Source organism: Carlito syrichta, unplaced genomic scaffold (genome assembly GCF_000164805.1).
Source record: "Carlito syrichta isolate Samal-C Ts95f unplaced genomic scaffold, Tarsius_syrichta-2.0.1 Scaffold307032, whole genome shotgun sequence".
In the NCBI taxonomy this organism is placed as follows: Eukaryota; Metazoa; Chordata; class Mammalia; order Primates; family Tarsiidae; genus Carlito; species Carlito syrichta.
Window position 1 is genome coordinate 165,307 of NW_007251128.1, and position 25,620 is coordinate 190,926.

General features: G+C 43.5%; 1 protein-coding gene across 1 annotated transcript in view; it reads left to right on the forward strand.

Moving 5' to 3' along the window:
• The window catches only part of ARMC9 (armadillo repeat containing 9), a 138,059-nt gene extending 112,462 nt beyond the window's left edge, over positions 1-25,597 (forward strand). The window contains exons 20-21 of the mRNA XM_021715385.1: positions 13,001-13,105; positions 25,437-25,597. Coding sequence (XP_021571060.1) covers positions 13,001-13,105; positions 25,437-25,556 — 225 coding nt within the window. The 3' untranslated portion in view covers positions 25,557-25,597. The remainder of the gene's footprint in view (positions 1-13,000; positions 13,106-25,436) is intronic.
• Positions 25,598-25,620: the final 23 nt, after the last annotated feature.

Genomic DNA, 25,620 nt, shown 5'->3' on the forward strand with positions numbered 1-25,620 from the left:
TTTGTTTTGCCCTGTGAGAACTTTGAGATTCATCTAAACATTATTTCAGAATATATACAACATAGTGAATAACATTTTTTTCTTTGTGACATTCCTGCTATGTGAGAAAACCCCTCTATTATGTCAGGGGTGTTTTCCACTCCTGGAGTGGTGGTTTCTCACTAGCTAATCCTCCCTCCCTCACTCCAGGTGGGGGAGGGGATGCACCCTGACTTTTGGGTATGTCTTTTGTTCCCCTTAGCCCCTTGTCTCCTGAGCACACAGCTAGGACCCTCTGTTTAGAGGAGGCCAGTATTAGGTTGGCCTTATATTCATCTATAGAAAGCATGGTCTGTGGTGCTGCTGTAATGTTGGGTTCTTCTCCCTCTAGTCTCAAGGTCTGTCTTTCACTTCTGGTCCTATTGAGCCTCCAGGTCTCCTCTGATTCAGTGTATTACATATTTTTATAAGCCCTGCTTTTCCTGGGGCCGCTTGGCCATCATCTCCTTATTTCTTGCCGTTTTTGCTTAGAATATAGAAAAGGCTTAAGCAAACAAATTGAGCAGCCAAAGCAGGAGACTGGAAAAATTAGGGAAGTAAAGGGTGTTAGGGTTCTCTGGTTTCCATACCCTGGGTTGCATTTTGTATTGAGGAAATTGATGTAGAGAGCAACTTCTCTGCATCACGGTGAGCTCTCCAGGACTCAGAACCTGCTTCCAGCCGGGCTCGGTGGCTCAGCCTGTAATCCCACTCTTTGGGAGGCTGAGGTGAGTGGATTGCCTGAGCCCACGGGTTTGAGACCTGCCTGGGCAACTTGGCGAGACCTCATTTCTACAATAAAATCAAAAAATTAGCCGGGTGTGGTAGTGCGTGCCTGTAGTTCCAGCTACTTGGAAGGCTGAGGCAGAAGGATCACCGGAGCCCAGCAGGTTGAGGCTGTGGTGGCCAGGAGCGTGCCACTGCACTCCAGTCTGGGTGACAGAGTGAGACTCTAACTCAAAAAAAAAAAAGAACCTGCTTCCATCTGTGGTCCTGGGCACATACTTGGAAAGAGCTGCACAGATGGGAGGGCCCATTCTGCTGGGGAAGTACATGGGTCATGCTGCCCGGCCTGCTCACCTCAGTCCACCCTTGCTCTCCCATGTGGAGGGCTTTTTCCTTATTTTCACAAAGAATGAGATTTACAATTCAGTGTTCTGAGAAGGTGTCTCAAATTTAAACTGCTGGTAGAAGTCTTTTAATTATTTCAAGTGGAAAACACACTGGATACTTTCACTTGTCATATGTAAAACCACTTGAATACATTCTGCTCTCTGCGTTATATCTGTAAGAATCTAAGTTTTTAAATGCATTTAGTGGTCAACCTTAGTTTTGTTTTCAGGCCAATTGCTTAGAATCTGGTTTGTCTGGAGTATTATGTATCTAAAGCCTCCAGTTAAGAATCTTGTAGTGTCAGAAGGTCACCGAGCTGCTATGGGGAAGCTTCGTATTAGGACATCTAAATTCATCTCAACTCAAGTGCCTTTTTTATGAGGCATTCTTAATTTCTTGAAGTAATCAGTGATCACTGAGCTCTAACTCTAGTAATCTGATGCATTCTGCTAAAGTGCATAAAGACCAGTAATTTTAGTAAAATTCCTCCAACAATGGTATTTAAGACCCACCCTAATGAGGTATTTATTCTTGAAGCATTTCCTTATCCATCACTCCCTTACTTCACAAAGTAGATTTTAAAATATGTTGTTTCGTTTGGAATTCACAAGCAGTTCAGACAAGTTAGCACTGTGGCTAGTACCATTTTTATCTGGTTTATCTGGCACTGCAGCATTGCCATGCTCAGCTTCTTACACTTGAGTAAGGCAAGTAAAATTCTTTCCACTTGAGCCAGGCACGGTGACGCCTGCCTATGATCCCAGCAACTCAGGAAGCCGAAGCAGGAGGATTACTTGAGCCCAGGAGTTTGAGACCAGCCTAGACAACATAGCGAAACCCTCATCTCTACAAAAGATAAAAAAAGTAACCAGGCGTCGTAGCACACGCTGATAGTCCGAGCTACTTAAAGGCTGAGGCAGGAGGATTGCTTGAGCCCAGAAGATCAAGACTGCACTGAGCTATGATCATACCACTGCACTCCAGCCTGGGTGACAGAATGAGACCTTGTCTCTTTAAAAAACAACAAGTACTTTTTTTTTGAGTCAGTGTCTTACTCTGTCACACCTATAATCCCAGCACTTTTGGAAGCCAAGGTGAGAGGATTGCCTGAGCCCACAGGTTCGAGACCAGCCTGGGCAACTTGGCGAGACCTCATCTCTATAATAAATTTTTTAAAAATTAGCTGGGCATGGTGGTGCGTACCTGTAGTTCCAGCTACTTAAAAGACTGAGGTGGAAGGATCACCTGAGCCCAGCAGGTCGAGGCTGTGGTGGCCATGAGTGTGCCACTGCACTCCAGCCTGGGTGACAGAGTGAGACTCCAAATCAAAAAACAAAACAAAACAACAAAAAAAACTCCCACCTAAACTAGGGAGAACTGATGAAAAACAGTTGCCCCTCTCCCTGCTACAAGGCCTGAACTGTCATTATCAGAGGGTACCTCCTGGCCCTCACCTCTGGCTTTGCCCATTTCAAAAAGTCCTTAAACATCCTCAGAGTTGTTTTAATCTACTTGGCACTGCCTGAGAAAGTGGAGCAAGCACCCGCTATCAGCAGGCATCATTTCTGGTAGGCTCTCTGCTTACATTTCCCACTGTACCTCATGGTCTCCTCTGCCTTCCTGGTCTCTGCCTGCATATAGTTTCCTGAGTGTTGCTGGGAACCACTGAATTCAGCTCTGGCTTCTTTGTTAAGTTGCACTTTCCAATTCAGCCAGTGCAGCTCATTTTACTTTTGCTCTTTACATTCCCGCGTCCTAAGGATACCACCATTTCCTTTTCACTGATATTAGTGTTGCTCAGAAATGTGTTTATAGCTACACAGTATCATGGCTTTTCTAAATCAGATTACTTAAGAAATGTCTTTAATATACGTCATTTTAAAGGTGGCAGCCAAGTGATCCCATTTACTAGTTGGAAAATATGGGGCACTGACAAGAACCATGTCTTTCCAAATTAGAACCTCAGTACAAACTTTTAAAACCAAGAACTCTCAGTTTAATAATCATTTTCATATCTGTTTGCTTGCACTTGTATATTTTACATTAAAGCACCAACAGTGGTTGCCTGCATGTGGCACTAGAGAAACTGAGACAGAGGAGACAAAAGTCCACAGAGTGAGCAGGTCAACTGTGGGGCACTGGTTCCACTTCTAGCCTGCACTATAAAACTGCAGTTTAACTTTTAGTTGCATATATTAGGCAAAAAATGCAGAAACTGTTCTGTGTTTGAAGGGATTAGGGAAGGGCCTATTAATTATCAACAATTTAATTCTAAAGTACTTTTTTTTTTGAGTCAGGGTCTTACTCTGTCACCCAGGCTGGAGTGCAGTGGGGCAGTCATACCATACTATAGCCTCAAACTCCTGGACTCAAGCAATCCTCTCACCTTAGCCTTCTGAGTAGCTGAGAATAAGATGCACACCACCACACCTGGCTAATATTTTATTTTTTTATAGAGACAAGGCCTTGCTTTGTGGTCCAGGCTGGTCTCGAACTCTTGGCCTCAAGTGATCCTCCCATCTCAACCTCTCAAAGTTCTAGGATTACAGACGTGAGCCACTACGTCCAGCCGTAAAGTACCTTTAATAAAAAACAGTTTCAACTTTTTTTTGTTTTTTTGAGTTGGAATCTCACTCTGTTGCCCAGGCTAGAATGCAGAAGCACACTCACGGCCACCCCAGCGTCAACCTGCTAGGCTCCGGCGATCCTTCCACCTCAGCCTTCCAAGTAGCCCAAACTACAGGCGCGCGCTACCACACCCGGCTAATTTTTTGATCTATTGTGGAGACAAGGTCTCACCAAGTTGCTCAGGCTGGTCTCGAACCCATGGACTCAGGCAATCCACTCGCCTCAGTCTCCCAAAGTCCTGGATTACAGGCTGAGCCACCGAGCCTGACCTCAACTTGTTTTAATTTTTTTTTTTAAATCGGCCAAATGTATTGGCTCACACCTGTAATCCTAACACATTGAGCAGCTAAGGCAGGAGGATTGCTTGAACTCAGGAGTTGGCCTAGGCAGCGTAGCAAGACCCTGCCTCTCCAAAAAAAAATTTTTTTTTTAATTAGCTGGGCATGGTGGCACATGCCTGTTGTCCTAGCTACTCAGGAGACAGAGGCAGAAGGATCACCTGAGCCCAGGAGGTTGAGACTGGGGTAAGCCATGATTATGCCACTACACTCCAACCTCAGTGATAGAGTGAGGCCCCAACTCAAAAAAAAAAAAAAAAAATGAAGCTGAGTGTGGTGGTTTGCACCTGTATACTCTGCTACTCAGGAGGCTGAAGCAGGAAGATCATTTGAGCCCAGGAGTTCAAGACCAGCCTGAGCAACATAGCAAGACCCTGTCTCCACAAAAAAAAAAGAAAGAAAAAAAAAATTAATTAACCAGATGTGTGGTGGTGCACACCTGTAGTTCCCACTACTTAGGAGGCTGAGGGGGGAGATCATCTGAGCCCAGGAGTTCAAATCCAACCTGGGCAACAAAGCCTTGAAACCCTATCTCAAAAAAAAATTTTAATTAAAAAAATAAAAATAGGCTGGGCACAGTGGCTCAAGCCTGTAATCCCAGCACTTTGGGAGGCTGAGGTGAGCGGATTGCCTGAGCCCGTGGTTCAAGAATAGCCTGGGCAACTTGGCGAGGTCTCATCTCTACAATAGCAATCAAAAAATTAGCCGGGCATGGTAGCGTGCACCTGTAGTTCCGGCCACTCGGAAGGCTGAGGCAGAAGGATCAGCTGAACCCAGCAGGTCAACGCTGGGGTGGCTGTGAGTGTGCCACTGCACTCCAGCCTGGGTGACGGAGTGAGAATCCAACTCAAAAAAATTTTTAAAATAGAAACAAAACAAAATGGAATAAATGAATATTTAAGTGATTCACATACTAACTTTAACTTGATTGAGATATGTTGTTTGCTAGTTTGGGCATGTATAGGTTGATTTGTAAGTGAATGAGTCTTACATATGTACTTGTTGTCCAAGGTAAAGAAATACTTTTGCTGGCATTGACTGAGGTTAGTCATTGACCGTTTGTTTCGTACTGAAATGGAATGTGGACATTTGTTTTGTTTCTTAATGTTTTGTATTCCCTCCTGGCAGGGAAGTGGAGTATCACCAATACCTCTGTGAAACTGTGATTTGCATGCCCATTTCCAGCCGGGGCCTCCAGGGCGGTTTCCCTGGAGGAGAGATGAAACACTACTCCATGCCCAGAGCACCCTGCCACTCATTGGGACCACAGAGCTGCTGCTTTGGTTCACAAGGAGCATTCATTTTCCTAAAATAATCATATAATTGACACACACTCTTTGATCACTAAAATGTTGCTATTTTGGTAAACTAAACTCTAAGCCAAGGCACCAGCATAAATCTCACATAGCCGTTCCAGAGTTGACCTCAGGACAGGGCCTCACGTATAGGGTTACCTTTAAGAAACTTCAGAAAATTTCAGGATGGCGGGTCTGTTAGCACTTGGCAGAGCTGCAATTCAGGTGAAGCAGCAGCAGGAGAAGGCTACTGCCCTTGCTGTGGAGCTTGTGTCCTGATGAGAGCTTCAATCACAGTAGTGACCATGAACCTGTGTTCTGGGTAGAACTAGAGTGAATTCTCTGTGGTTAAACAAGGGAAAAGAAGAGAGAGAAACAAGACTGTGGACTTCAGAATGCCACTGTGGCTCTCCCTGCCTTCACTCTGTGCCCTGCCGAGCTCAATCTCAGCCAGGCACCAGGGGCCCAGGCAGTCCAGCTTGTGCCTCCTCAGAAACAGGCTTTTCCTGTGGGGCCCAGGGATCCAAGCCAGAGTGACCTGGGCAGAGAAGGGTTGCTCCAAGCTTAAAGGCCAAACTCCTGGACTCAAAACTGGGCGATCATGTGAACTTGTCACTTCTCTGGGCCTTAGTTTCTACACCAGGAATAAAGATATAATAAAATGGATCCACCCTGAGTCATTATAAGATGTAAAGTCAGCCGGGCTCGGTGGCTCAGCCTGTAATCCCGCGCCTTTGGGAGGCTGAGGTGAGTGGATTGCCTGAGCCCGCGGGTTCGAGACCCGCCTGGACAGCGAGACCTCATCTCTACAATAAATCAAAAAATCAGCCGGGCGTGGTAGTGCATGCCTGTAATTCCGGCTACTCAGAAGGCTGAGGCGGAAGGATCGCTGGAGCCTAGCAGGTCAAGATTGCCGTGGCCGGGAGCGGCCACTGCACTCCAGTCTGGGCAACAGAGTGAGACTCCAACTCAAAAAAAAAAAGATGTAAAGTCCTTAGAAATATAAGGTGAGTTTCTTAATGGCTCCATACTAAGAGGGCATCAGATAAATGCCCCCCAAATGCAGGCTGGTGGGAGAAGCCCATTCCTCCACAGCCCATTCCATGAGTAGACAGTGCTGATTGTTAGAAAAGGCTGCAGAGAGATCTGAAACCTGCCTCTAGTCTGCTGTTTCTGACCTGCCTTGGGGACCAGCTAGAATAAGTCGAATCTTCTTTTCTTAAGACAGCCCATTCCAAGATGACATGGTTTAGTGATGGTGGGTGGCACTGACTATGTGTCTAGAGAGACGGGCCGCTCCTCCCTTTACCAGCCTCACCCAGAGGCAGCCCTAGGGCAGGTAGGCTTGCATTTCAGGGCCCAGTTCCCAGCCCCCCAGGCCCAGAAGTTGGAGCCTTCATATCCCTTGGAAACTGACTCAGGTAAATCAAATTCACCAAAGACCAGCATATCCTGAATAACTAGAAATTAGTTTGAAATGAGGGATAGGATACTCATGTTTGCAGAATAGAGCTTTCTCTTCCTGTTGGCAAGTTTCAGGGAGCTAAATTACAGTCATTAGGCTGTTGGATGGGCAAGGAATCAAGGGAAGGATTGGTTAGATGATCTCAGGGTACATTGTCACCAAGGGATCACACCCTCCCCACCCCTAAGACCTCACAACACTTGGCTGCCACCTTCTTCCAGGGTCCTTCCTTCCCCTTCTTCCTCCCATGGCCACAGCTCTCTTCTTCCTTAGTTAATACCTCCTGGTCAGCTTTGGATTGCTCTTTGTAATTTAACCTGTGGAGGACAGTCTAAGGTTGGAAGGAAGCCTTGGCAGGGAATGGGAAGAAGTGCCACACACTCCCCCATTACCCTGTGTGCTGCTCAGCTGGCATTTGCTTTTACACTGCCTTGTGACGTCTCACATATGCTAGTTTTTTGGTTTTAACCCTTCTTGTTTTAATTTGAAAACTTTGTAGATCCACATGCAATTTGTTAGAAGTAATACAGAAGAATCCTGTGAACCCTTTACCCAGTTTTATCCAATGGTAACATCTTATAAAACTATAGAATAATGTCACAGCCAGAATACTAACACTGATACATTCAAGATCCAAAACAGCTGGGCACATTGGCTCATGACTGTAATCCCAGCACTTTGGGAGGCAGAGACGAGAGGATTGCCTGAGTGGAGGGGTTCAAGACCAGCTTGGGCAACTTGGCAAGACCTCGTCTCTATAGTAAACCAAAAAGTTAGCCAGGTGTGGTGGTGCATGCCTGTAATTCCAGCTGCTTGGAAGGCTGAACCGGAAGGATCATTTAAGGCCCAGCAGGTCGAGGCTGTGATGGCCATGAGCATGCCACTGCACTCCAGCCTGGGCAACAAAGTCAGACTCTGACTCAAAAAAAATAAAAAGGCCGGGCTCGGTGGCTCAGCCTGTAATCCCGTGCCTTTGGGAGGCTGAGGTGAGTGGATTGCCTGAGCCCGCGGGTTCGAGATCTGCCTGGGCAGCAAGACCTCATCTCAACAATAAATCAAAAAATCAGCCGGGCATGGTAGCGCATGCCTGTAATTCCGGCTACTCGGAAGACTGAGGCGGAAGGATCGCCAGAGCCCAGCAGGTCGAGGCTGCAGTGGCTGGGAGCGGCCACTGCACTCCAGTCTGGGCGACAGAGTGAGACTCCAAATCAAAAAAACGAAAGAAAGAAAGAAAGATCCAGAATGTACCATTACCACAAGGAATACTCCTAGAAGGATCCTTTTTGTAGTCACACCCACTTCCCTCTCACCTCCATTTCCTCCTTAACCCCTGGAAACTACTAATATGTTCTTCATTTCTATAATGTTGTTATTTTAAGAAAGTTGTATAAATTGATTCATATAGTATGAGGATGGCTTTTTTCACATGGCATAATTCTCTGGAAAGTCATCCAGGCTTGTGTGCATCAGTAGTTCATTCCTTTTTATTTGAGTAGTTTTCTGTGGTGTGGATGTACCATAGTTGTTTTTGCTTGTTCTCTTGTTGAAGGACATCTGTTGTTTCTAGTTTTGGGCTCTTATGAATAAAGCTGCTGTAAACATTCATGTACAGATTTTTGCATGCGAATAAGTTTTTATTTCTCTGGGACAAACGCCCAGGAGTGTAATTACTAGGTTGTATTTAGCTGCATGTTTGGCTTTTTAAGAAACTGCCAAACTGTTTTCCAGAGAGCTTGTATTATTTTACATTTCTGCCAGCAGTGTATGAGTGATCCGGTTTCTCTCCATCCTTGCCAGCATTTGGTGGTGTCCTTATTTTTTATTTTTGCCATTTGGATTGGCATGTAGTGATAACTCCTTGTGGTTTTAATTTGCATTTCCCTAATGGCTAATGATGTTGAACATCTTTTCATGTGCTTATTGCCATCTGTATATGCTCTTTGGTGAAATGTCTCTTCATGTCTTTTGCCCATTTTTAACTAGATTGTTGAGTTTTTACTGTTGAGTTTTGAGAGTTCTTTATATATTGGGTTGATGCATAAGTTCATAGTGTTTTTCGCATGCCCATGGAATGCAAATATCGCACAACAGTTGACTGGTCTCAATTCGTCACATTTGTTAATTCTCAGGTTGACTGACCTGGATCATCATGGAGTAAAGCATTTAAATGATCTTCATCAGAGCCCAGTGGTCTTCCTGGAATGCAGAGAATCAATGAAGTCAAAGTGGCCCTCTCTGAAACAACAAAACCAGTTTCTTGCCCTGCTTTCTCTGATGGCATTCTCCCCATACACAGCATGAATGTTTCGAGCCACCTCCGCCACCTTTACTCCTCTGTTAAACTCAAACAGAAGAATATAATAGAAGTGTTCGCTTTTTCCACTTGACACTCCATCTTCTTTAGCCCACAAATAGCACTTTCTTCAAACCTGCAGAATGCAAGGCATATTCACAAGCACAACATTGTCACTCCAAATGACAAATGACAAACCATAAACTCCTAACAGTAGTGCCATGTCAGAACACAAACGCTAAGAACTTATGCATCGACTTGATAGTTCAGCTACTAGTCTTTTGTTGGGTATGCGATTTCCAAATATTTTATCTCATCACCCTTTTTTAAAATCCTCTTAGAGGGTCTTTCACAGAGCAAGTTTTTAAAAATTTTTATAAAATCCAGTTTATCACATCTTTTATTGATTGTGCTTTTGGTGTCAGTTCTAAGAATGCTTCACCTAGCCTGGTTCCTAAAGATCTTCTATTTTTTCCAGAACTGTGATAGTTTTACATTTAAGTCCATGATCCATTTTGAGTTCATTTTTGTATGTGTGAGAATTAGGTTGAAGTTCAATTTTTTCCCCTATGGATGTCCAATTTCTCTAGCATCATTTGCTGAAAAACCTATCCTTTCTCATTGAATTTCTTTTATATCTTTGTCTAAAATCCACTAGGCATCTTTGTGTAGATCTGTTCTGGCATTCTCTGTTACGTTCTATTGATCTATGTGTCTGTCCCTTTGCCAATAGCACACAGTCTGGATTACTGTAGCTATGTAATGAGTCTTGAAATCAGGTAGACTGATTCCTCCCATATTGTTCTTCTTTTTCAAAATTACCTTAGCATGTTCTAGTTGCTTTGCCCTTTCCATATACATTTTAGAATAATCTTATATATAACTACAAAAAATCTTGCTGGGATTTTGATAAAAATTGCATTAAGCCTATGTATATATCAATATGGCATCTTAACTGTATTGAATCTTCTGATTCATAAACAAGGTGTGCTTCTGCATTTATTTTGATCTTCTTTTATTTCTTTCATTAGAGTTCTGTAGTTCTCAGCATACAAATCTAGTACATGTTTTGTTAGATTTATGTCTTAAGTATTTATTTTTCTTTTGGAAGGCAATTATAAATGGTATTGTATTTTTAATGTCAGTGTTCTTGTGTTCATTGTTAGTATATAGAAATTTGACTTTGTATGCTTATCTTGTATCCTGTGACCTTTTTGAACTCACTTATTACTTCTGTGATGTGTGTGTGTGTGTGTGTGTGTGTGTGTGTGTGTGTGTGTGTAGATTCCTTGCAAATCATCTGCAAATAGGAACATTTCTTCTTCTTCCTTTCTAATCTGTATTCCTTTTATTTTCTTTCTCTCTCTCTCTCTCTCTCTCTCTCTCTCTCTCTTTCTCTTTTTTTTTTTTTGCCTTGTTGGTTAGAATTTCTGGCACTATGTTGAATAAGAGTGATGAGAGTAGAAATTCTTGTTTTGTTCCTAATCTTAGGGAGAAAGCATCCAGTCTTTCACAACTAAGTAGAAAGTTAGGTGTAGGTTTTTTGGTAGATGCTTTTTATCAAGTACCTTCTATTTCTATTTTTCCATGAGTATTTTTGTCATGATGCGTGTTAAGTTTTATCCAAGTAGCCAGAACTACAGGTGTGTGCTACCACGCCTGGCTGATTTTTTATTAATTGTAGAGATGAGGTCTCTCCAAGTTACCTGGGCTGGTCTTGAACCCACGGACTCAGGTTATCCACTCGCCTCAACCTCCCAAGGTGCTGGGTTTACAGACTGAGCCACCGAGCCCAGCCTGGAGAATATTTTTATGAGAGTTTTAGAATTATAAATTCAATTTCCTTAATAGTTACAGTATTGTTCAAATTATCTACTTCCTATTGAAAGACTTGTGATAGTTTGGTTTTTCATCTAAGTTGTCAAACTTCTGTATGTGGAGTTGTTCTTGGTTATCCATTATTATCCTTTTGATGTCTGTAGAGTCTGTATATCTCCTGTTTCATTCCTGGTATTGGTAATTCGTGACTTCTCTCTTTTTCATAGTCAGTCTTGCTAGAGGTTTGCCAATTTTACTGATGTTTTTAAAGAGCAAAAAATAAAAGAAGAAAAGAAAAATCTGTTGGGCAGAGGTTGTTCAAGAAAGAGAGAGAAGGATAGTATGAAAGAAAGAACCAACTTCTTGTTTCTTCAGTTTTCTCTGTTTTCGTTTTCCTTTTCATTGATTCTACTCTTTGTTATTTTTTCTCTTTTGCTAGGTTTAAGTTTATTTTTCTCTTTGTTTTCTATGTTCTTGAAACTTTCTATTTTTAAATTTGTTTCAAGAACATTTGTCACTGCTTGTTGAAGCATTTTTATGATAGCTGCTTTAAAAATCTGTGTCAGATAATTCTAACATCTCTGTTCCCTGGATGTTGGCATCTATTGATTTTCTCTTTTCATTCAACTTGAGATCTCCCTGGCTCTTGATATGATGAGTTTTTTGTTTTATTAATTTAAATCTGAGAACTTGGGACATTAACCTATGAGATTTTTTATCTTATTTAAGCCTTCCATTTTAGATGGCTTTTTTCTTACACTGCTCTGTCAGGGGAAGCAGGGGAAGTAGGGGAAGCAGACACTCCTCATTACTGCAGTGTTTGGGTAGAATTCCAGACTCCACACTTGTCACTATTGATACTAGATGGTGGGAGAGGAGAAGGGCCTTCATTACTGCAGGGTGGGGTTGGGAGTTCTGGATCCCCCCTTCACCTCCCTGCCTAGAAGGGCTAGAAATGCCGTGTTGCTATTCCCTACAAGACCTCCTCTGTCACCACCCCAGCAGGGAGGGGGAGAGTGGTCTGATCACTGCCTAGTGGAAATAGAAGTCCAGGCCCCCACGTGGCCTCTACTCATACCATGGTGTGAGGACCTCATTACCACTCAGCAGGGATGAAACTTCTCCCTACGTGGCCTTTTCTGATGTTACCACCTGCAGGTAGTAGGGTGTGCATCACAGCCTGGTGAGGGTAGAAGTCAAGGCTCCTGAGACCCTTGGTGGCACAGGTTGGAGTGGGGCTACAGTGTTTTCTGTGGTGTTTGGTTATTTCCTAAAATGTTATTGCTGGACTCCCCCTTTCCTAATTCTTTGGCTAGAGGAAGCAGGCTTTGAGGGGATTTTTTTTTCTTCACCATTGATATTTCTAGGTCACTAACTTCTTCGGCTCCAAGTCTGGCACATACGAGGCAAAAAGAAAACCCAAGTAGCTTATCATCTGTCATTCCTTGGGTCCCAATGTCCCTAGCCTTCATCTTTCAGGGTCTTCTTGTTTTTTTTAAGTGTCCAGTGTTTTTTGTTGTACTTAGTAGGAGGAATAGGGAAAGGTAGACCACTACATCTTTCCAGAAACAGAACAGTGCTTCTTTTTTACTGAGTTTTGTTACTAATTGACTGTAGACTGTCATAGACAACTTCCTGTCCCCCTAAGTCCTGTGCATATATGAAGGTGCCTAATGATTATTTGTAGACTGACTGACTGACTGTTCACATTGTACATTGATCTCATAGAGAGAGAACTTGTGAGAACTGTGGTTAGGAGAGACTTTTAAGAGTCCAATAGAACTTCTGCCCACCCAAGCCATGGAAGTGTTAACTAGGCAACAGCTTCCTAAAGAAGTTGGTTGGCCTGTCCCTTTCGTCTTCATGGAGAGGTGTGAGACTGCCCCTGAGACTCTTTGAAAAATAAGAGTCGATCTGCCATAGTTGGCTGAGGTCTTCTTGTTCGTGGCAGCTGCACATTCTGGGGAGCCACCACTCCAGGAGCTTGTGACAGGGTGTCCACCACATTCACCCTACATCTCCTTTGAAGCAGGAGGACCATGACACCATGGAAGCTGATCTGGACAAAGACGAACTGATCCAACCCCAGCTTGGAGAACTCTCAGGCGAGAAACTTCTAACCACAGAGTACTTGGGGGTAAGTGCCACATGAAGGGTGGAGGGGCCCTGAAATACAAAGGGGAGGGAGACATTGGTAGATTTAGTGTTTTCAGTAACACAGAGGGTTTAGTTTGGTTCATTGTGATGCTATATTTAGGAAAAGGTCTGTTAGCCAGTTTGTTCTTAATGGCTCTGAAGTAGCCCTGTCTTGAACAGACATGCAGGGGTACAGAAGGAGGAGGAATGGTGGAAAGTATAACCAGAAGGCACATGCCAGGAGCCTTCGTAGTATCAAACCGTGCCTCCCCTCAGTACTGTCATCTACCTGTCCCACTTTTGGACTTCCATGTGCCTTGTCTATTAGAAGGGAAGACTGTTGCAGACTTGGAAGTCATCGGCACAGAGGTGGTGGCTAAAACCATCAGAGCCCATCAGGTTGCCCATGAGGCAGAGTGTGGAGAGTAAGAGAATGGGGGCTGAGTACAGAGGGGCACTCAGCATGTCAGGAGTAATAGAATAAAGGGAGAATCCCAAAAGGACAGAAAGTGAACAGTCAGAAGGGCCTGAGGAGAACCTGAAAAATGCAGTGTCACATAAACAGAAGAGAGAAGCATTTCAGGATGAATCCAGCAGTCAGTCTAAGTATCTTAGAGGCCTATGGAGTCACCATCTGGGATGGGGCCATTACCTGACCTCTGAGGGCACCCCAATGACTCCGATGCTCAGAAGCCACTGGTTTAGAAACCACCAGCTAGATAGGGAAGGATGTGAGTCAGCAGGGAACTGTCCAGGAGAAGATGGCAATGTCAGGGATCACAGGTGAATCACAAAGACTTGAACATACAGCAGGTGGGTAGGCAGGTGGGATGCTGGCATGTGAGATTCCAGGAGGGAGGGGTAGTGGAAGGGACAAGGACCAATCCAGACTGAAGCCCTGTGTGGGACAAATGAGCACTAGAGTAAAGGCTGTTGTAATTAAGAGAGGTCTCAGAACTTTAAAGCTGACAGTTGACTGGGTCCACTAAATGAACCCAAAGTCTCCTTGAATTAGGCAGTCTGGTTTTGAAGAGGAAGGATGTAGCCACTACCTCAACAGTGAACTGGTGCGGTCAGGGACTTGGGGAGCAGAAAGATGGCAGCTGGCTCGAGCCTTTATAATAGCAAGTGGAAGCAGAAAGCACCTGCCCATTCCCATTGCTCCCAACCCAGCTTCTCATCTGCTTCCCTGAACACCAGGCCCCAGTTACCTGGCCCTTGGCTGTTCATCATCTACAGAACTTCAGGGTTCTGACTGGAGTACAATGTGTGCTGGTGGGACTTCAGGTGGAGGGACAGCCATGGGCCAGATTATGCGACTTTGTAGGTCGTGGCAAGGGTTTTGGATTTTATTCTATAAGAGCTAGGAAACTGTTGGAGGTGAGAGAGCAGGGGAGTGATTCAGCTTGAGTTAAATCCTAATACAGTCACTTACATTTTCATTCTGGCTACTTTGCAAAGAATAGGCTGTTAGGGACAAGAGTGAAGGAAGGGCGGTGACTGAGGGATGGGGAACCACCACTACTCCCCCGAGCCCTGCTCAGGGGCAGGGAACCCCTGCTACCCTTCCCTCCCCTTCATGGGACCTGCCATCATCCTTAGAATGTCTCAAGGATCAAAGGAATCTAATTGACTGTGGAGCCTCTGTTTACATTAGGTCAAGTGAGGAAGTGCTCAGGAAAGGTCAGAAGTGAGGCGATCCAAGGTTCCAAGTTGCTGATGGAAGTCTTGAGCCATGACTAGGTCTTTGTTTCCCTTTAGAAGAACGCTGGCTTTGTCAGAGAGACTATGCTCCATTTGATAGGATAGAAGCATTTGTAAGACACTCCTGCTTCGTGGGCAGGTGGTGAGGAAAACAGAGAAGGCAAATTGGTGGGGCTTCATTGGATGGAAAGAGGTGAAGCCTGTTGAGACCACAGTGCTTGTACTACTGACAGTGTGACCCCAGACACAGCCTAAATGTTCATTTATAGCTGGCACAGACAGAATCCTGAATACAGCCCTCAGTTAATAATTTATAGGACCTTTGCTCAATGAAATGCTATAGGGAAGATCTTCTGTTGATAGGTCAAGATTTTCAACAACAACAATAAGCAAGATGCAGAACATGCTGGGACAACTAGTTTAATCACGCTAATCGTTGAGGCACAAGGGACAGAGTTTCAAAGCAATCAATAACTCCAGCTTAATTGCATGTGGAAATTGTGTCATTTTACTGTAATATGCAGTTCTAAAATCTCCTGAATGTATATGTACAATCCTTTTACCAGAAGGAAGTATTTTGAATCTAGCAGAAAAGAAACTCCACACATGCTTGCTTGTCTCATTGGTGTCAGTTACCATTGGGTGGAGTTGTGAGTAGTGAGAATGGAGCACAGAAAGGATTCACCGTAAAGGTGGGAAGATCAAGTGCACTTGTTTCCCATGGCTGTAGTAACAAAGCACCACAAACTGAGTGGCTTAAAACAACAGAAATGGACCGGGCGCAGTGGCTCACACCTGTAATCCCAGCACTTTGGGAGGCTGAGGCAAGAGCATTGCTTGAGCCCAGGAGTTTGAGACCAGCCTAGGGAACATAGCAAGATCTCGTCTCTACAAAAAAATTAAAAAATTAGCTGGGCATGGTGATGTGCATGCTTGTAGTCCCAGCTACTCAGGAGGCTGAGGCAGGAGGATTTCCAGAACCCAGGGGGTTGAGGCTGTGGTGAGCCATGATCATGCCACTGTATTACCACCTGGGTGACAGAGTGAGATCCCAACTTAAAAAAAAAAAAACAAAATACAAAGAATAAAAAGGCTGTTGTCATTAAGAGAGGTCCCAGAACTTTAAAACTGACAGTTGGCTGGGTCCACTGAATGGACCCAAAGTCTCCTTGAATCAGGCAGGCTGGTTTTGAAGAGGAAGGATGTAGCCACTACCTCAACAGTGAACTGGTGCAGCCAGGGACTGTCAGCTTTAAAGTTCTGGGACCTCTCTTAATGACAACAGCCCTTATAAACAGCAATGTATTCTCTCAGAGTTCTGGAGGGTGGAAGTCTAAAATCAAGTTATCATTAGGACTGTGCTGTCTCCAAAGACTCTAGGGGAGAATCCTTCTTGCCTCTTCCAGTTTCTGGTGGCTCCAGGTGACCCTTGGCTGTGGCTGCTCCACGTGGCCTTCTCCTCTTCTCTCTATATTCTCCTCTCTATCTTTTGAACAGACATATGTCACCTGAACAACCCAGGGTGATCTCATCTCAAGGATTCTTAACTTCATTACATCTAAACACAGACTCTTTTTCCAAATAAGGTCATATTCACAGGTGCCAGGGGTCAGGATGGGGACATATCTTTTGGGGGCCACCATTCAATCCACTACACTAGCTCACCATAGGGTGTCATAAACATTTTTGAGTTTTATTAGAAAACTGAATGTGGAGGAGCGAACACAGGTCGTGTGTGTGTTCCCAGCACTGCCTTTGCTCATTATTCAGCTCCACTGTCCTGTCACCCAGTCTTGTGATCTAGAATCGCCAGTCTACCAGCCTCTGTGTGCTACGTCAGAGATTTCAAGACAGGGGTCTCACCTTGCTATACCCTTGCTCTCCTGGTGCACCAAAAGGCCTTTAAAGTCACATCTTTGTAACTTTTTGTGTATGTGCCAAATGAGGGGGTTCTTACCAAGATAGAAGACATTTCTCTGGGGAATGTGTACGTGCCTGAGTCTCGTCTCATGAGTAGCCTCTCATTCTGATGTACTGGGTACATTGCAGGTTTTTCACAATGAGTCTAAAGATGGTGGCTTTTTGAAACATTCTGTCAGAAAATGATATTTGAAAAGTTTTTATTTTTATTGACCGGTGCCATTTGCCTCACAGCAGAATGCCAAAGAAGCTTAAGACACAGCCGTTTACCTTCAAGAGGTTTACAGAACAAAAGAGATAAAACTGCTCTTCCTGAGTGGTGCAGATAACAGCTAGAATTGGTCAGCAGTTATCATTCTGTGAAGACAGAGCTAGTCCTAGACCACCAAACGTAGGTTAAAAATAGACTCTAGGCCCCACCCCAAACCTCCTGACCCAGGGATTGGCTGTTGTGCACGACAATGATTTGAAAACCAAACAGCCGCTTAGGGGTGAGAGTGGAGGTACAGCTGAGGCAGCCATCAGGCCGTTGGGGTGTCCAGGGATGGACAAAAGCTGTTCCTAGGATCCTGGAGCCAGGAGCCCACCCCCTGCAGAGCCCTACAGCAGGCCACATGGAGAATTCTGTAATCTAGTGACAAGAGAGCAAGTCACTCTTCCAAGGCTTGCAGGAGACCTCTGGTAGTCACGGGGAATGTGTTGCTTACCCATGATTCTGGCTAAAAGGCATTCTTATGCTGCGTTCTTCAGGCTGTGAGCATCAGCGTCTAGACTGATGGTGCACCTCCTGCTTCTCCTGCTTTGAGTATTTGTGAATTTTTTAGTATCATTTATACTGCGCTGAATAATCAACAATTATTTCTAAAAAGATTGTTCTGACTTAAATAGCTTCATCACCTGGATTAAAGGGTAAACATTTATAACAGAATCTAAAATCACAGGTTTTTTTGGTTTTATTTTCAGGTGACCTTTAACAACAGTAATAGGCAAGTCTTAATTAATCCGGCACCTGCCATGGGCCTAGCCCTGTGCTGAGTGCATCACACATCTGATTCCATTTGACTTAATCCTCCCAGCAAATTTACAGGGCAGGTTCTGCTAGCATTCGTATTTTATAGTCTAGGGCACTGAGGCTGAGGAAGGTTGGATAGCTGTCCAAATGTTACCCGAGTTCCCTTCCCTTGACCACTAAGCCACCACCTTCCTGCATAACTGGCGATTGTCAGGTGAGTGGATTTTGTATTTGAAAGTTGAGAGAGCTCTGGCTGTGTGAAGTACTCATAATTGCTATATGATTTAATTTAAACAGATTCAGTTTTGGGGGAAATGCCTGTTGTGAATGCCAACCGCTTCCTTTCCGCACCTTCTTTCGCCCCCATCCCCACACCCCAGTCTGACCCAATTTCATTTAGTTTTTCTAAGAATCACCGAAAGGGCTGCAGGTTTCTGTCCCCACCTCCAGAGAATATGAAGCTGTGGTGACCCCAGAGTCTGCATTTTTATTTTACCCTTCAGTGGTTCTGAAGTAGGAGTGTGGGCCATGGAAACCGCCCGTCTGGACAGAACTCAGAGTGTTAGTGGAGCCTCCCCCAGCCTGTCTTCTGCAGCATGTCAGGGTGCAGGACCGAGGCTGGAGCATAACCTGGAGACAGGGAGGGCCCTGGGGTCCTGCTGTCCCTGGCCCTGCTGTGCCTGGGGGCAGAAGTATGGGCGGCCTGCAGCTGGCTTTGAGGCTTCCTGCTTCTCTCTGCTGACAGCAAAAACCAAAACAAGAGGAAGAAGGGCCTTGGCTTCCAATGGTTACTTTTAAATTCATTTTTCAAATCTGTCTCCACTTTGGGGCATTTCCTAGTCAGTTTTCAGTCACTAATTCCTACTCTGCATGACTGTAGTGGTTGAAGAGGCAGTGCCCACTACACATTAGGGATTCTTTGGCGCTAACTAAATGTCCAAATTCTTGTGCATGAAAACACAACCAAAGAAGAAAGGAAAAATCTCAAACCCCAAAATATTCTGAATCCTTTTCTTTTTCCATTTGCTTTTTATTTTTTCTTTTTTAATTACAAAAAAGCATGTGTATTACTAAAACGTCAAACAGAATATAAAGTAAAAACCATCATTCTACCCAGCTGGAGATAATCGCTGTTATCTCTCGTTAACCCTTCCTTTATCAGGAGGATTGAGTTCATCTGCAAATAGCAGAGAGTCCTGCCTCATCAGTCCACTAAAATTCCTGGCGTGGAGGGACTGTCAGACCCCAGGCTCTTTTCATCTCTTTCTCTGTCCCTGCCTGCCAGTGGGAGAGCAGATCCAGGCTTTGTGAAACTTCCTTTAAAACAAAGAAATATAAAATTAGTTATAAAAGTGAATACTTACGTGGAATGAGAAGAGAAAATAAATCACAGTCAAAATCAAATTCTAAAAATTGACAACACAAACATTACAAAATACAGAAAATGTTTATATTAGCTAGCTACTTCACACATCTCATAGTTTTTCCTCATATATTTTGTTTTATGCCCTTTGATTGCCTCTATATATGATGTTTATAATGTTTTACAAACACAAAAATGTAATGTTTTGTCTACATAAATGATAAGTTTGTAATGTTTTCTATGGAGAAAGAAAAAAGGATTAGCCAGCCTTTCCTGTAACATATTTGATTAAAGTTTAGTTCTTATTATTGATAGGTTGGAAAATTTTCTTTTGGTACCATATTTAGTTTTTGGTAGTGCCATGTAAATTTTTTTTAATTTAATGTAAATTTTTGTTTTGTTGTTAATTTTGAGAAAACCTTTATCAAGTTTCTTCCTCGAATATACTGCATAGGGAGACAAAATTTCACCTTTATCCCTTAGGGTTTTCAGCAGGACCTAAGAACTAAATTGATGTAAACCAGATTAACAGGAGAAGAGCACACAAATTTGTGTACTTTTTACATGACACGAGGACCCTCATAAGGAAATGGAGACCCAAAGAACTAGCAGAGCCTAAATGCTGTTATCCTGGGTTGAACGAAGAGAGGCAATTGTGAAAGTGACCAAATTACATGGAGAGACTGAAAGACAAGAATTAGTTTAGCAAAGTCTGTTTGTACAAAATTCCCTCAGCTATGGCTATGAATTTTTTTTTTCTCCTGGTACAGGGAGGCATCTTTCATATAGAAGTTTTTATCTCTTGTTTTGGGGAAGAAAAGGGGAAGATTAGAATGCCCTTCTTGCATCAGCTATTTTTCAGGTGCCTTTAGCTCAAAAATCTTTATGCCAAAGTGGCATATTTTAAAATGGCATGTTCTGCCACCCTTCAGCTGTAAGACTGGGGAGCATTTTAAGTTTTTTTGTACACTGATTATTCACAAATATTCCAACAACATAGAGAATCCCTAGACACTGTTCCTACACTAGGGCAGTCAGCAATCATTTGACTATACACAGAGGTGACTGCAAATCATATAAATTTTTCCCACTAAATCCAAATTAAATGTAATAACCTCAACTCAGCATCTCCTTAGCTGAATCACAAATTGCCTTTGGCCGTTCCAGCATCAAGTGACTTGAGGGCAAGTGTTACAAGGAAAGTGCAAGTGGAAAGACATACCAGTATTAAACACATTCGTGATCAGCAAGTATTCACTTTCCTAATACTGATTGTGGGAAAAAATTTTTAAAAATCTGAAGCTGAGCCGGGCTCGGTGGCTCAGCCTGTAATCCCGTGCCTTTGGGAGGCTGAGGTGAGTGGATTGCCTGAGCCCGCGGGTTCGAGACCCGCCTGGGCAGTGAGACCTCATCTCTACAATAAATCAAAAAATCAGCTGGGCGTGGTAGCGCATGCCTGTAATTCCGGCTACTTGGAAGGCTGAAGCGGAAGGCTCGCCGGAGCCCAGCAGGTCGAGGCTGTGATGGCCAGGAGCGGCCACTGCACTCCAGTCTGGGCGACAGAGTGAGACTCCAACTCAAAAAAAAAAAAAAAAATCTGAAGCTGGTTGCCGCAAACTTCTGTCATTAAGCACAAGTGAAATGGTCTTTTCTAAAGTGTCACCTTTTCACAATACAGCTACAAGTTGCAGATATATCCAATATGTGCCCCAGTTACCACTTTGACTAGTATTCCGTACTTTGTATTTTTATTCAGATTATAAACCGGATATATTTTATTCAGAAACAGAATTTGCAAAGATGTAAATTCATGACAGCGGCAACCAGGAACAGAACTTGGAATGCCGTAAATTCACATCAGTGATCACGAATGAGTTAAGTGATTCCAAATTGACAAAAACATAAGACCATCTGAACAAATTGTTTCATTAGTCTGTGATAATTCTGCCTTGGTGCCTTCATTCACATGCTTGTTGCCTCTTGGTCATACAATGACGGATGCAGCTCACATCCTTGATAAAGTCAGGAAGAAGGCCAAATGTGCAGACCAGCCAGATCTGCCCTTCTATGGTGCTTTCCCTGAAACTCCATTTGCTGACCACCTACTTACTTCTTACTGGTCGAAACTGGGTCTTGTGGCGTCTAACTGCCAGAGAATCTGGGAAGGTAAATATTTTTTTTTTTTTTTTTGATTTTGTTTTTGTTTTTGGTTTTTTTTAGCTGGAGTCTCACTCAGTTGCCCAGACTGGAGTGCAGTGGCCGCTCCCGGCCACCACAGCCTTGACCTGCTGGGCTCCGGCGATCCTTCCGCCTCAGCCTTCCAAGTAGCCGGAATTACAGGCATGCGCTACCACGCCCGGCTGATTTTTTGATTTATTGTAGAGATGAGGTCTCGCTGCCCAGGCGGGTCTCGAACCCGTGGGCTCAGGCCATCCACTCACCTCAGCCTCCCAAAGGCGCAGGATTACAGGCTGAGCCACCGAGCCCGGCTAGTAAATATTTTTAAGTGAACACATTGCTATACCAACAAGATCAGTGTTCTGTTGGTCAGGATGGAGGAAATGAATATTGTGTAGACCACCAAGTATCTGCTTCTGCTTCCAGATCATTTTCTATGTGTACAGAGAGAGAGAATGTGTACCTGTATTTTCTTTTTTTTTTTTTGAGTTGGAATCTCACTCCGTCGCCCAGACGGGAGTGCAGTGGCACGCTCCTGGCCACCGCAGCCTCAACCTGCTAGGCTCCGGCAATCCTTCTGCCTCAACCTTCCAAGTAGCTGGAACTACAGGAGTGTGCTACCACGCCCAGCTAATTTTTTGATTTATTGTAGAGATGAGGTCTCACCAAGTTGCCCGGGCAGGTCTCGAACCCTCAGGCTCAGGCAATTCACTCACCTCGGCCTCCCAAAGTGCTGGGATTACAGGCTGAGCTACCGAGCTTGGCCTGTACCTGTATTTGCTTACAAAAATTTATACTGCTTTATAATTTGCTTTATCATTTCTTTAAGTGATTCACAAATACTCAAAATTAGTCATGGGAAATTGACATATATTGACCAACTTTTACTACTGAGTAGATGGCATCCAGCTAAACTAGGTGCTATATTTTTAAATTGTGGTTAGATATGCTGCATTTTATAGCTGCAAAACCTTCTTTCAAACAAAATCTTTATTTGTAGCACAGATGAAAGCTGAGTTCCTCTGGATGAGCAGAGGTGCACTCCAGAAACCCTTGCTCTCCTGTCTCCCCAAACCCCTGAAGCACTGCTGCAGAACTCAGTATAAACAGCTCTGCTTCTGTGGGTTGTTGAATGAGATACCCCTTGCAACTAAGGGGCCCTAAGAGGTGACTAGTGACTCATCCTGCAAGAACAACAGGTGGGAAGGGAAAGCACAGGCCAGCAAGAAAGAGCTGGAAATCAGCTGCACTGATGGACCTGGCACACTGAACCTGCTTCACCAAGGGCCTTTTCTCAGGCCTATTCATAACAGAGCAGACAGTGCTGACACACATGCCAGTCTTAGTTTCCCCATCCACTGGAGAGGCAAAATGCTCAGCTGAGGATGACTGTGGGGAGGAAGAGGCAGAGGGACAGCAGCAGGCTTGAAAGAACCTGCTTATGACCATTTCTTCTCTCCAGCAGTTTCAGACTTAGCCATCTTGGCACTTCTCTGTGGAAGAGCCCAAAAGTATTGGAGAAAGGGAAAAGAAAAGACAGGACTACCATAGGCACCGTGACAGTGGGGCGTAGGAGCCTGGTCTGGTGATGATGGTGTATAAAGTCAACCCCTGGTACTGGATCGGGGAGTGGGACAGCAGGGACGTCAAAAGCAGAAGCAGACTAGCAATAATAAGTAATTGCCTTGGAAATATCCTACTTTTACAGATTTCTCAAGAAACAGGGTGATGGGAGTACATTTTTTTCTTTTTTGCAAGACTTAGTTACCTTCCATGTCCTTCAGGAGGCTGAGTACCTCTCACCTTCCCCTTCTCCTTTTCCCTTTCACATTCCTTCCATCCTTCCACACCCCCTGTTGAGTTTTGACTCAACTCCCCTGACTGAGAGCTGTCTCGGCACAGGTGAGGCCCACTGGTACCCATAAGCATTGGCTCTTTTTATACTCTTACGCCTCAAATACTGGATAAACCCAAAGAACTTTTCAGCAGAAATCAAGAAATCAAAGATGGAATTCCAATTTCAAAATGTTGTGTTTTTAAATTTTTATTTTGAAATAATTATAGATTCACAGAAAGTTGCAATAGTACAGATAGTTCCCATGAGCTCTTCACCCAGTTTTTCCCCAGTGTAACATCTTATGTAATTTACAGCAAAACCAGGAAGTTGACATCGGTACCCTCCGCAGACTTTATTCAGATTTCACTAGTTTACAGTGATTTTTTTTTTTTTAAGATTTTTTTTTTTTTTTTTTTTGAGTCGAAGCCTCACTTTATACCCAGGCTGGAGTACAGTGGCATGCTCATGGCTCGACCTGCTGGGCTCAGGTCATCCTTCCACCTCAGCCTTCTAAGTAACTGGAACTACAGGAGCAAGTTAATTTTTTTTTAATTGTAGAGTCTAGGTCTCACCAAGTTGCCCAGGCCAGTGTTGAACCCCTGGGCTCAGGCAATCCTCTCATCTCTACCTCCCAAATTGCTTGGATTACAGGTGTGAGCCACTGTATCCGGCCAAGGTTTTCTCAATTATAGAAAATTTGAAAAAAAAAAGAAATTGTAGTTCCACTATCCTGTAAAGCTACTCTAATTATTTTAAGGTTAATTTCCCCCTAGTCTCTTTGTGCACTGTTAGCATAATTGAAAGCATTATTTAGCTGGGCATGTTGGCACTTGCCTGGAGTTCTAGTTATTAGAGAGGCTAAATCAGGAGTATCGCTTGAGACCAGGAGTCTGAGGCTGTAGTGTCCTATGACCATGCCACTGCACTCCAGCCTGGGCAGCATAGTGAGATCCCTCTCAAGAAAAAAAATTGCAAGCATTGTTTATGTATATTATCCCAGCCCGATTTCTATTATGTTTTAAATTAACATTTTCTTCATAACATCAACATACATGTCCCTATAGTATGTCAAATGAATATGCCATATTTTACTTGATTATTTAGTCCCGTTACTAGACAGATTGTTCCAGTTTTACTGTATAATAATTTTATAATGAACAACTTTGTTTATTGAACACTTTCTATATTTTGAATTCATTCACTAGGATTTATACCCAAGGATATGAACATTTTTACAACTCCTTATATAAAATACCAAATTACTTTCCAAATGAGTTGTCTCAAATTTCAGTGCCACCAATGTTTTAAACTTACCAACAGTGAATGGGATCACTTCTTTGTCATTCATATAACAGTAAAGAATGATACCTTTTTTGTAAAGTTGTAGTTCGCAGTTTTTAGTAAAGTGGATCTTCTTGTCTTCTATTTATGAGTAATACCTTCTGTTTTGTGACATGGCTGTTTGAATACTTTGCCCAGTTACAGATTTAGTATTGTATTAGCTGATACGTAGGAGCCTCCTCATCCAATGAAAATGTTAACTTTTTGTCTGTTAAATGTGCTTTAAATATTTCTTCCCAGTTTGTTGTTTGCAGAAATGATCCCATCTACTGCTGGTAATTTGGTTTATTTTTAATATACTACATACACATGTGGAATTTTCATATTTTATGGAATCAAATGTCTATCTTTTATCCCATCTCATTTTCAAAAATGCAGTCCTTTCCAGAGATGTGATAAGTTAATATAATCAACTGCTTTCCTCCTTTTCCTGTAATTTTTTTAAATGTATACTGCTAAATCATGTATTATGCAAACCTAAAAGGATTTTCCCCAAAATGTGTCTACCTGTGTAATCTGTGACATGATCTTTCCTCATTTATTTGCAAAGCCTTTTATCATCCTAGAGTAATTTACTCAGTGTATTAAGTTCAGTTCTAGGTCAGCTCTCAAGTCATTGATTTCTTTTTTTTTCTTTTTTTTTTTTTTTTTTTTTTTTTTTGAGTTGGAGTCTCACTCTGTCGCCCAGACTGGAGTGCAGTGGCCGCTCCCGGCCACCACAGCCTCGTCCTGCTGGGCTCTGGCGATCCTTCCGCCTCAGCCTTCCAAGTAGCCAGAATTATAGGCATGCACTACCACGCCCGGCTGATTTTTTGATTTATTGTAGAGATGAGGTCTTGCCTGCCCAAGTGGGTCTTGAACCCGCGGGCTCAGGTAATCCACTCACCTCAGCCTCCCAAAAGCGCGGGATTACAGGCTGAGACACCGAGCTGGCTGTCATTGATTTCTTAAGCCTGTTTTCTCTTTCCTCCCACCAGATCATGACCAACACGGGGAAGATGAGGAGGAAAGGACTGGCCAGCGTGCAGTGGAGTGGAGATGAGCCCCTACGGCGTCCTGTCACCCCCAGCGGCCACAGGAACGGGTACCCAGTGTAAGTCCGGGCTAAAGGAGGCAGGAATTTATTTATTTATTTATTTTTGAGTTGGAGTCTCACTCTGT